Consider the following 12,622-nt stretch of genomic DNA (forward strand, 5'->3'; position numbering starts at 1 on the left):
CATAAATAGTGTTGTCATAGGTGCCTGAATTGATGATTGCCATTACAATGAAGATCCATTCTAGTAGAGGGGACAGGCAAGGCTAGGGGAGCCTCTTTTTTTTTTTTTGGGGGGGGGGGGGGATTGCTTACAAGGATACGGGAAGCCCCAGCTCGATGTAGAGATTGCTTTTCTCATGTCTCGTATCAAGTAAAAGCCGCATTTTATCATGTAGGAGCGGTTGCATGGCTTATGTTTATCAATCAATTTCACGATTGTCTTCCGGTTTTCAGACAATCCACGGGATTGCTGAACTCGTACACCACGTGCAGTCCACCTTACAGGCTTACTAGCCTCCATTTATCACACTTTCAGGAAAGCATTAAAATATTATACTTTACACCACACAAAAAAAACTTGCCCTGACATGCCTATAATAGAAGCATGAAATTGAAACTACGCATTAATTAATGCAGAGTGTTAAAGATGAAGCTCATCCTTTCCTTATGATTTTGCATATATTTAGTCCAAGCCTAAGTTAAATGGAGGCTCCCCACTTATTTGAAGCTCGCCGTAAACACCAGAAAAATTTTACTCATCCACACAAATTTCACAAAACAACTAATAAGATGAGCTGGGCGGCTCATGGAAGTGTTCGATTGTAGGGCATCTCTGACCCCAAAGCTTCTCTTTCCTTCCTTTCTGCTTTTACCTGCAAGGGAAAATCACCTGAATAACTAGACAGTACAAGAACTCAAAAAATTCATCCTTGTCCGTCCAACAAACTGGCAAATTTCCCGTCCATGCCTCATGGCGGGTCACCATGGTTTCCCCCCACAGGCCTAATTATCCTGAAAATTATCCCCGAACAAATAAAAAAGCAGCAAAGATTTGTGTAAACTCACCAATTTGAGCATATCTTGAAGATAGGATTTAAATGGGGTTTGCTTTTCCTGCAAAAGCATGTTTGTCAATATGTATGCAGACGCCCTTGCTAGAGGGACACTTATCCAAGACACCACAAAACAAGGTGCATGCACAATTTACAATAAAAGAAACCATCCTCAGGCAACAAGCATGTGTATGTGTGCATGCATGCGTGCATGGGTACATGTGCATGTGTCCATGCGCACACTTGGCCACTCACACATGCATGTTTCCATCCTCAAGAAAAGGATACTGTGCGTAGCTGTGTATGCAGGAATGCATACACGCATTTTGTGTGTGCAAGTCCGCACACATGAGCGTGGGCTTGCGTGTGGATGCATGCATGTGTGTTTCACTAGCTAAACATGCATGTATGTTCTGCCATGGTTCACTTGTTTAAAGTGTATGTGCAAGTGGGCATGCACGAGCGCAGGCATGTGTGTGGATGCATGCATGTGTGTTTCACTAGCTAAACATGCATCTATGTTCTGCCATGGTTCACACATTTATTTTTACACATGCCATATAAACGAACAGAAGTTCAATTTTCACACCTGCAGATCTTTTGAAAGGTAAGTATGCTTAAGTGAAAGGTCTATAGCACGTTTGAGACGTTGGTTGCGTGAGTCAACTACAGGCTGTGGCAGGCGTGTCAATGCTTCCTTTACATCTAAGTCATGGAGGTCATCGTAGAGATCATCGTAGCGCAGCCCTACAACGAAAAGAGCAGAACACAAATCTATTAGTGCAAAAAGGACATCTCTCTATGTGCACACATGCATCAATGCCTGCACGCTACAGAATGGAAGCCAATGTTTTTCAGAAAACTGCCAGGTTAGAGAACAATGTGTTTTAGCCAGGGTAAGGTGCACTGCTGCTGCCGTTTCAGCTGAATACAACTATGCAACAAATTAACTTGATTTGGAGCTCCCAACAATACAAGAGAAATGGCCAGTGTGTAAGTAAACGACCACTCCCTTTTCCAGCAATGTGGAAACACTGTTTCTCTCGAGACGTCGTTTCTGTTTCTGTTTCCACTTACCAATTCCTAATCTCCTCTCAAGATTTGCCCTTCTCTCTAAGTGCTGATTTCCTCGTCCTCTCCTTCAAATTGTAACCACCCTACATTTATCCTCTATTTCTATCAACATTTTCCCTCGTTCTTTGATTTTACAAGTTTAGCTCTCATGTATACTAAATAAACTTTAATGGCTTGCTGTTTCCTACCTGTTCTCGTTTCCTAGTTACTGGCCATATCTGTTGTGTATATATCCACTGTCACGACCCTGAGAATTTTGGCAAGATGGTCATGTAAGATGTATCCCTGGCTCTGTGCTGGAAAACCCTAACCCTAACCTTAGAGGACCTGGAGGGTGTGGGCAGAGCTAGTGAATACCGGGCATGGTGGTCGGAGTGCAGGACATGTGATAAAGTCCACCCTTGGGGTCAAGGTGACCCCAGGGGCATGAACTTTGATTAAAATAATCCCATGTGTGGAAGGGACCAAGGTTTTATTAAAAACCTTTTCATGGGGACTAAGGTCCCATGTAAATAAAGGGGGCAACTTCTTTTGGAGTTTAAAAAAACGTGGGCCTCTAGTTTTTTTTGGCCACGGGTGTGCTTTTTCTGAAGGAGGGCTGGCGGGCTGAAGCGACAGCATATGTTCTCTTTCTCTCCCTCTTTCGCTTGGCACACGGAGGACTGGACTGCTCATACACGCTGGCTTCCTCTTTTGCACAAAGTCAGGCTGCAGCTTAGAGGCTGGTTTCTCTGGACACACAGGCGGCCAGAGTACGCTTTTTGGAGGGTGGCGTGATTTTGCAGAAGGGAAGGGCTGGTTTCTCTGGACACACAGGCGGCCAGGACTGCAGAGATGGACATAGGGCTGGTCCGCAGGAGGATAACACTGCAGAAGACCATGCAGGCCTTTGGCAGCGCATAGTGTACAGCTCCTTTCACCCATAGGTGCACAAGTGTGCTGGTCCTCCTAGCAACAGGGTTGTTTTGAGACCCGTTGAGGACTGTTTATGGGCTGTTTTGCTTGGCTGCAAGTACACTGTGTACATGGGTTATTGGCTGCAAAGTACAAGGTCACCTGGTTATGTTTCTTGGCATGGAAGCGACGCAAGCTCTCATGGGTGCATACCCATGGAGCAGATTGCTTTCTTCCTGCTTGGAAGCAAGAGAGGGACTTGCAGTTTTGGGCATACCTATGTAACATGGTTGTGGGGCAGAAATACAGCCAAACATATTCAGTAAGAATTTGAGTATGTGCCGAGAATGTTTTCACGTGGAAACAGGACATGGGTTTCATGCTAGGCCAGACCAGATGTTTAATGGGGAAACAGGTCACCCGATGTTTGCTGACACAGGTCTTTGTTTCATGTGGAAACATGTTTTTGGGTTTCTCCAGGAGATAGGTCACATGCAAGCAGCGGTCACGGGAGTGGACACATGTTTGGTACAGCCTTACTATTGATTGGACAGGGGACAAGAAATCCATGACTGAGATGGATAGTACCCTTGGAAGGTAGAGAGGGAGTGTACAGGTGTGTCTACTGTATGGTATGCTATGCTGTGATGCGAGTTCTCTTTTGGGAAACAGTTTGGAGTCGTCGTCATGATGCATGAGCACTGGATGTGTCAGGGTGTGATGTTGTTCATAGGGTGAAAGGCTATGGATGGTTGAGGCAGCCCTGATCATGGGAGAAAGCTTCGGTATGCAGACTCAATGTGTGGGAGTTTTTTGATGTGAACAATGGCTGGACTTGTTTGTGGATGCCGAGTGGATATGAAGCCATGACGCAGAGTCTTTGCAGGCTTCACGAGTTCTACTGTGACGGCTGAGTTTCCAGCCTTATTGTAATCAAAGCTCTTATAATCAATTAAAGAAATCCTGCAAAGGGCGCCACCGCATTTTGGGTCCAATCGGTGTCCTTGTACTCTTTGCAGGAGCACTCTAGTTCCCCCTATTTGTTTTCCTTTTCTTGGTCCTCAAAGGTGTTGAAGTGTTTTGTGTGCAAGTTTGTTTTTGCACTGTCCTTTGGTTTTGTCTGAAGACCGAGGCCGGTTTACAAGGTTCCGTTGCTGGGTCATCGTCGACTTTCTCAAGTAGGCGAGCCCGTGGTTACTCTAGTCGGGACAATCGCCAACTTTCCTAAGGGGGCAAGCTCGTGGTTGTCTCACGAGAGTCACATCAAAAGCTTCAACATGTGGAGAGTGAAAGGAAGTGCATGAGGCAATTCAGGACTGTGTGTCTTTGCCTGTATGAGGTGAAAAGAAAAAGCTAAAGATAAAGCTCAGGAGAAAAGACACCGAGGACAAGAAGTAGTCGGCCAAGAACAAGAAACAGTTTTTAAGTGTTATGGTGCAAAAGATGGTTTGAAGGCTATGGCTTTCGACACATTGTCACCGGTGGTATCTTCACGGAGGCTTCATGGGTTCGGAAGGCAGCTTCTTTCTATGTTTAGCAGTGGTGATCTACTATGCTTCATCGAGGACTTGTGCTTACCACTTGGGTGGAGTGCAAGCAGGTTTTGGGTGCCTGAGGATCTATCAGATGAGGCTCAGACGGAAGCAGAGGAAATTGATGAGGTTCTTATTCCCGAGTAGATACCGGCACATAAGGAAAGAAAGGTACATGGTAAAGTTTCCCGTCGCTATCCTGTGAAGTTCAAGAACTGTTCACCAATGGATGCGAAGTGGATGGAGGAGGGTGACCTGGAAGATTCACCTCAGGTATTGCAGCTTTATCTTAATGCCTTTGAATTGGAGCCGACTCTTGCTACGGCTCACTCAGGTTCAGCAGAGCTGGGGTCTGGAGAATTGCCTGATGTTCAAGAGAGGGGTAGCACCTCCGCTCCCTTGTTACAGACACGCTCAGTTGTCATCTAGGAGGACATCTTTGTATTCACCCGAAGGTACTGATAGCTGGCAGTACATCTACTTATGGAACTTCTATGATATTGTGTACTAGTCACATGAGATGGTACAGTTGGGTATGGTTCACAGTCGGCCGCACCATCAACTATAACTCCAACTATGGATAACTCTGTTTACATCTATGGTTAACAGAGATGGTTTTTGCCTTTGGAACTAAGGTATGACTGAGGAAGATTGGGACATTGATCTTTGTCATATGGTTCTGGCTGTTCTTGACCACAAGATCGATCAATTGGATATTGAGATGATGCTATTTGTGGAGTTGGTCTCCTTTGGAATGGCATGGGTTGGTTGAGCTCAAAGTCTGCAGCAACTTGAGCTAACACTTCGAGACTCTATGGAGAGCATAAGTCTTGCGAGTAATCCTAGAGTTGGTTTGGTTCATAGATATATGGATCGATCTCTATTTGTGCATGTAAGCATACACTTTTTGAGGTATTATTGTATTCTGGTGCCATTGGATCCTAGTACCCTTGAGAATACATTGGGAATACTTTGGATTGTGTCGTGTGAGGCATGTATGTTGGTATGATACATCAAGTACTTTATCATGTTCATGGATGAACCATTGGGTGTGGCTCCTGCGGGATGGCCATGAGTAGAGTGGGTAAAGCATCAAGAGGGACATATGTGGAATGAAACCGGCCTCTGGTAGAAACCAAAGTGCGGTAGACTAGCAGTCACCCTTCCACTTGTAGTCCAAATATAAAAACAAATTTAATTGGAGCTAGAGTGCCCCAAAAACTGTAATGAGAACGACACTTGTTGGCCCCAAAGCTTGGCGCCCCTTTCGGTATTTCTTTATTCAAATTCAAAAAAAATGTAAAGCTGAGTACAACAAAGCCAGCCAGGAGAATACACCTGTACGTCCAATCTGGCAGCCCACAAGACCTCTTAGCACAGAGGATTCACACACAGATCTGTGTCCCACAAAAGCAACACTCTGTGTTTCCCTCTGATCAGCCAAGACCATTCAACAGGGCAACCATGAGCATACATCTGGCATATCCCATGAACATGGTTCCACAACTCAGCACAAACATACATCCACTGTCCAATCTCTGTTTCCACCCTTTCAATATGCCATACCCCTCCTCTCACAAGGGGCCAGATAACACAACTCTGCAACAGACATAAGCCAATGGAAAGAAAGAAACATGGACAAGTTCAGAGCTTACCAAATCAGCACGTGATTCTGCACTCGTGAGGCCAATCGTACCAGCCTGTACTTTCCTCCTTGCAATCACTTGACTGATACACCAACTAAGCTCTGAGAAAGCTTTGCCTGCAACTGGAGATGCACTACCTGCTACTGCTCAAAAAACTGAACAGATCTGAAACAGGCTGTACCTGTCCGTACAGGTCAGTAAAACTCTACTGTACTTATCTGTACAGCCTCTGCAGCCACCTGTACCGTACAGGACAGCACTTGCACACCAACCGCCTGCTGTATATTCCTGCCAGCGCAGACTGTACCAGCGCCGCCAGACCCTGCACCTGTCCGTACACCTGTACCAGTTGTCCGTACAACTATACCTGCAGCACAGCCGCCGCCAAAGCCTGCAGCACAGCATGCACCTGCTTTCAGCCCCTGTCAGCGCCGCCTGTACCTGCAGCAGCCGTACCCTGTACGGGCAGCCACATGGACTGTACTTGCAGCTGTACAGGCACTTCTGTACGGAAAACAGCAGTCAGCACTCTTCTATGCAGTCGACCAGCTTCTCCTCTTCTCCACGCTTGAGACTTGCACGTAGTTTGCACGCCTTCCCAAAAAAAAAGCGAGAGAGAGAGAGAGAGAGAGAGAGAGATGAGAGAGGCGTGTAACTCCAAAAGTGGAGTGGCCTCTCTCCAAAATTATCCTAGGCCCCCAACTTTAATATTTATTAAAGTTCCCTAGGGGCCACCCATGAATAAAACATTAAAATTCATTAATGTTCTGGTCCCCCTTCACACCTTAAGATGTCCACACATCATTCTCTTTGTCCGGGCACCCCAAATGTGAATCATTTAATATTTTTGCTCAGTAACCACCATGCCCACACTTGTGCTGTTCCATTTTCACAGGGTCATGACATACCCCCCTCTTGAAAAATGGCAAGCGTCCTCGATTGCATTCTAGTGATACAGTAAAATAGCCAAAGTGAAATATACAATATGGCAAGATCAGCGTCCCAATCTCTCTAAGCCATGCACATGTAACATCATTCACTGCAAACCAATGGAGTAGTAGTAGTCCAAGTTGTATACCACTGTGAACCATACACAACCACAACATCCAATGTGACTAGTACACATATATCATAGAAGTCCCATAAACAGATGTATTGTCAGCCATCAGTACCTTCGGGTGAGACAAAAACTGCACCAAGTGACCTCTAGATGTCATCTGAGCCTGTCTGTATCAAGGGAGTGGAGGTGCTACCCCCCTCTTGAGCATCAGGAAATTCTCCAGACCCATGCTCTGCTGAACCTGAATGAGCCATAACAAGAGTTGGCTCCAACTCAAAGGCATCGAGATAAAGCTGCAAAACCTAAGGTGAATCTGTTAAGTCACCTTCCTCCATCCACTTCGCATCCATCGGTGAATAGTTCTTGAACTTCACAAGATAGCGACGGGAAACTTTACCTCGTACCTTTCTTTCCTTATGTGCCAGTATTTGCTCTGGAATAAGAAACTCATCAAGTTCCTCAACTTCCGGCTGAGCCTCATCTGATACATCCTCAGGCACATCCCCACCGAAAGGTCTAAGGAGACTCACGTGAAAAGCATTGTGAATCCTCCAGTGATCTGGTAGCTTCAAACGATAGGCCACCTCACCAATCTTTTCCATTATCTGAAAAGGCCCATAACAGCGCATGCTCAACTTAGGGAATAAGCGCTCTTTACCCTTCATCTTCTTGAGCCTAGCCTTTTCAAAGCGCAAAAGAACCCAATCACCCAATGCAAACTCTAAAGCACGTCCGTGACGGTCTGCGGCTTTCTTTTGCTTCTGCTGAGTTTTCTGGAGAGCCAACTTAACTCTCCGATAAGCTTCATCCATATTCTCCACATACTGATCAACCTCAAAGATCTTATCCTTTGTGTGCAAAATGGGTGGTACCTTCTTCCCTCCTTCCACAATCTCAAAAGGCACCTTGCCCGTCGAGGTATGGACAGTGTTGTTATATGCAAACTCCACCAAAGGAAGATACTTTTCCCATTGTTGCTTGTGCTCTGACACATAACACTTAAGAAGATCTAACACTGTAGAGTTAGCCTCTTCCAATTGACCATCTGTTTGTGGATGAAATGAAGATGAAAACTTGAGAGTTGTACCCATGTTGTCAAACAACCCTCTCCAGAACAAACTCGTCATCCGTGGATCACGGTCACTAATGATAGACGTAGGCAAGCCATGATACTTGAAGATGTTCGCCATGAACAACTTCACCATATGATCCACTTTGATCGTCTTACGCACGGGAATGAAATGAGCCTGCTTACTGAACCTGCAAATGATAGTCCAAATGCCATCATTACTCGTTTGTGTCCGTGGAAGATCAAATATAAAATCCATGGCAATGCTCTCCCAAGGTCTATCTGGAATAGGTAAAGGCTGTAATAACCCTGGTGTCTTTTGACGGTCAAACTTTACCTTTTGACAAACGATGCATTGCCTAACAAAGGCATCAACATCTCTTCTCAAGGTTGGCCAATAAAAGAAAGTCTCCACTGCTTTTACCGTGGCGTCAATACCTCTATGACCTGCATACGGTGGAGCATGACTTTCAATCATAACCTTGAGCCGCAATTTCCTGGTAACACACAGTCTACCATGCATCAACAACGCATGAAGGGACGAAGCAATTTCAGCAAAATACCGTATGTACCGCCTGTAATAGGAACACAATCCCAAAAAGCTGCGTACATCATGCACGGTCCTCAAATCTGGCCAATTAAGAATTGCTTCCACCTTCGATGGATCCATACGGACTCCATGCTTAGACACAATATGCCCCAAGAAGTGTATCTCTTGCAAGAACTCACTCTTCTTACCATTAATAACCAGCCTATGGTTCCTGAGTTCTGCAAACACAATGGCCAAATGCCTTCTATGCTCCTCCTCAGTTTGTGAATGCACAATCATATCATCAAAGAATGTGCCCACAAACGCTCTATGAGGCTTGAAAATCCTGTCCATCATTCTGTTAAATGTGGCAGGTGCATTTGTCAAACCAAAAGGCATAACCAAAAACTCATACAACCCAAACGTGGTTCGAAATGCTGTCTTATGCACATCCTCGGGTCTAATACGTATCTGATGATACCCGCTTTTCAAGTCAATCCGACTAAAAACTGTGGAGCCCTGTAAGCGGTCCAAAATGTCATCGATCCTCGGAATGGGGAATCGATTCTTGATGGTATTCTTGTTCAGCGCCCTGTAGTCAATACACATGCGCCAAGAACCATCCTTCTTTTGCACTAAGCGTACAGGTGAGCAAAAGGGTGATGAGCTAGGCTGTATCAACCCTTTATTCAACAGCTCCTGTACCTGACTCATAATTTCTTCCTGTTGGGCTGCACTAACACGGTACGGCGGTCTATTTGGTGGAGTACTACCAGGAATTAGATCAATGGCATGATCTTCTGGCCTCTCCGGAGGAAGTTCCCTTGGCAATGACTCGGAAAAACAATCTTGGAACCCACATAAGAAATCAATCCTGTCCTTATCTAACATAGACAAATTAGACTTAGACTCGTCATCTTTTGCATCCTTTACATAAATCAAGTACGCGGAAAGATGCTTTTTCATTACTGATGAAATTGCCGAAGCTGATACAATAGGAACAGATTCCCCTTTAAGTTTTACATCCAAAACATGTTCTTTCCCTCTATGAGTCAAAGTGATCGTCCTATTGTATGTATCCACCACCGCATGTACTCTGTGGCACCATGGCATACCCAACAAAACATCACATCCATCAAGTGGCATGATGAAAAACTCTTCGCTGTCCACATAACCCTGCAAATGAAGCTTGAGCTTTCCAATAATAGGAGTGACGGGTTCTGCATACCCTGGACAAGCCATGTTAGCCTCATATAACGGCCCCATCTCCTCTGCACGAATCCCCAATCGGCCAGCCAAATCCGGTGAAATAAAGTTGGCTCTAGCACCTGTGTCAAAGAATATCAAGGCATTTTGATCTCTCACTTTGCCCCATGCCCTGCACAACTCAGACTCTTCACCACCTGGCTGTTCCCCAACAAGATCAGGAACTAACCCTGCAGAAGGTTTTGGTTTCTTTGACTTGGGCTCCCCTTTATTGTCAGAGTCCTTTTGGGACTTTCTCTTGGGACAATTAAAAGACATATGTCCCTCTTCTGTACAGTAAAAACATTTCCGAGCATCCCTCAAAGCCTGTCTCTCCTCAGAAGTTCTCTTGGGCATTGGCAACTTCTTATACCGCGTCTCTGTAGACCCTTTTGCATCACGCGAAGCATGCCCTAACTTTTCAAATTTCTTGCTCGAGTTTTTACTCCCTTTAAATCCAGATGAGACTCCAGTGAGTAACGCATTAGCTGTCATAGCATTCTCTATCATCTGTGACATGTTCGTTACTCGAGTCTTGATGCAATAGTCACGCACTTCCTTGGGCAGCCCACAACAATACTTCTCTACCTGCTCAGACAAAGGCACTGCACGGTAAGAAGTAACTGGGAGTAAAGCTTCCCAAAATTTCTTATTGTAATCTTCCAGATTTTCACACTTTGATGCATCCAACTTGTGCCATGCTGTCATTACATCCACCTCAAAAGTAGATGTGAGCCATATGGAAGAGAACACCTGTTTAAATTGTACCCAAGTAGATGGTGCTATGCCCTGCAGAAGAAGAGTAGACCACCACTGCAATGCATTGCCTTTGAGAAAAGTTGCAGCTTTTCTCACCTTAGAGGACTCCGTGTAATTACCACCAGAAAAAGCAGCATCAAACTGCTGTAAAAAGGTAAGTGCTTTTAACTTATCTTTGGCTCCACTGAATGTATCAAATTTCACAGCAGCTCCCCCTTCCTTATAATCCTTCGCCTTACCCATAGGTGTTAGATTATCGTAAGGAAGTGGCTTCACAAGATTGCTACCCCCAGCATTCATGCCCATCATAGGGTCAACATTTCCAATTCCCACACCTGGCATGCCATACATTCCAACCATGTTTCCAAACATACCATTATGCATACCGGGCTGCATGCCCCCATACATATTTGCTTGCATTCCAGGTTGCACCCAAACATGTTTCCTTGCATTCCGGACTGCATACCACCATACATATTCCCCTGCATACCAGGCTGAAAATTAGCTCCAAAAGTCCCTGGCATACCCATGCCTCCCTGAGGATAACCCCCAATCATAGATTGGAACACAGAGCCACCACCAAAATAACCTGGATGCATAGTCTGCTGAGGAATAGATACTCTGTGAGTTAGCACCAAAAGCATGCTCCATGTTCGGAAACTGTCCAAAAGATGGAGCCTGTGGGAAGGCAGCACTATGACCCTGAGGAAGGTTCTTAGAACACACCTTCTTCTTCTTCTTTTTGGGCTCAGAACGGGATTTCATAAATTCAGCAAACTTCTCACTTTGTGTGAGCTACATAAACACATCCATAACACCAGCCAAACGATTTTTAAACTGAGCATCATCTTCCTCTTTACTAGGCATATCTTCTGGCTGTGTTACATCCTCATATTGCTCATCATCTGCAGCCTGTTCTCCTGCAAGATTATCCTCAGATTCATTTCTCTCAGGAGAGGTCTCTTGCTCTTCCTCTTCATGATAAAAATACTCATCTTCTGTATCAGACATGTTGCTGAATTTTTCAGCAATGACTTTCCTCGAGTCAACCACGAGCTCACCCCCTTAAGAAAGTTGATGATGGGTCCCGGCAAACGGAACCTTGAAACCAGCCTCTGGTAGAAACCAAAGTGCGGTAGACTGGCAGTCACCCTTCCACTTGTAGTCCAAATATAAAAACAAATTTAATTGGAGCTAGAGTGCCCCAAAAACTGTAATGAGAACGACACCTATTGGCCCCAAAGCTTGGCGCCCCTTTCGGTATTTCTTTATTCAAAGTCAAAAGAGATGTAAAGCTGAGTACAACAAAGCCAGCCAAGAGAATACACCTGTACGTCCAATCTGGCAGCCCACAAGACCTCTTAGCACAGAGGATTCACACACAGATCTGTGTCCCACAAAAGCAACACTCTGCGTTTCCCTTTGATCAGCCAAGACCATTCACAGTAGGGCAGCCATGAGCATACATCTGGCATATCCCATGAACATGGTTCCACAACTCAGCACAAACATACATCCACTGTTCTCTGTTTCCACCCTTTCAATTTGCCATACCCCTCCTCTCACAAGGGGCCAGATAACACAACTCTGGAGCAGACATAAGCCAATGGAAAGAAAGAAACATGGACAAGTTCAGAGCTTACCAAATCAGCACGTGATTCTGCACTCGTGAGGCCAATCGTACCAGCCTATACTTTCCTCCTTGCAATCACTTGACTGATACACCAACTAAGCTCTGAGAAAGCTTTGCCTGCAACTGGAGATGCACTGCCTGCTACTGCTCAGAACTGAACACATCTGAAACAGGCTGTACCTGTCCGTACATGTCAGTAAAACTCTACTGTACTTGTCTGTACAGCCTCTGCAGCCACCTGTACCGTACAGGACAGCACTTGCACACCAACCGCCTGCTGTATATTCCTGCCGGCGCAGACTGTACCAAC

At 45.3% G+C, this 12,622-nt stretch overlaps 1 protein-coding gene across 1 annotated transcript in view; it reads right to left on the minus strand.

The window, feature by feature from the left end:
* Positions 1-352: 352 nt before the first annotated feature.
* Positions 353-12,622, minus strand: part of LOC147627530 (cytochrome b-c1 complex subunit 7-1, mitochondrial-like) — a 34,291-nt gene continuing 22,021 nt past the window's right edge. Inside the window, exons 2-4 of the mRNA XM_086814453.1 lie at positions 1,461-1,618; positions 885-932; positions 353-691 (exon numbers count right to left, since the gene is read on the minus strand). Coding sequence (XP_086670579.1) covers positions 623-691; positions 885-932; positions 1,461-1,618 — 275 coding nt within the window. The 3' untranslated portion in view covers positions 353-622. The remainder of the gene's footprint in view (positions 692-884; positions 933-1,460; positions 1,619-12,622) is intronic.

This window comes from Cibotium barometz, chromosome 20, assembly GCF_041138505.1.
Source record: "Cibotium barometz isolate CiBa-2024 chromosome 20, ASM4113850v1, whole genome shotgun sequence".
NCBI classification, from domain to species: domain Eukaryota; kingdom Viridiplantae; phylum Streptophyta; class Polypodiopsida; order Cyatheales; family Cibotiaceae; genus Cibotium; species Cibotium barometz.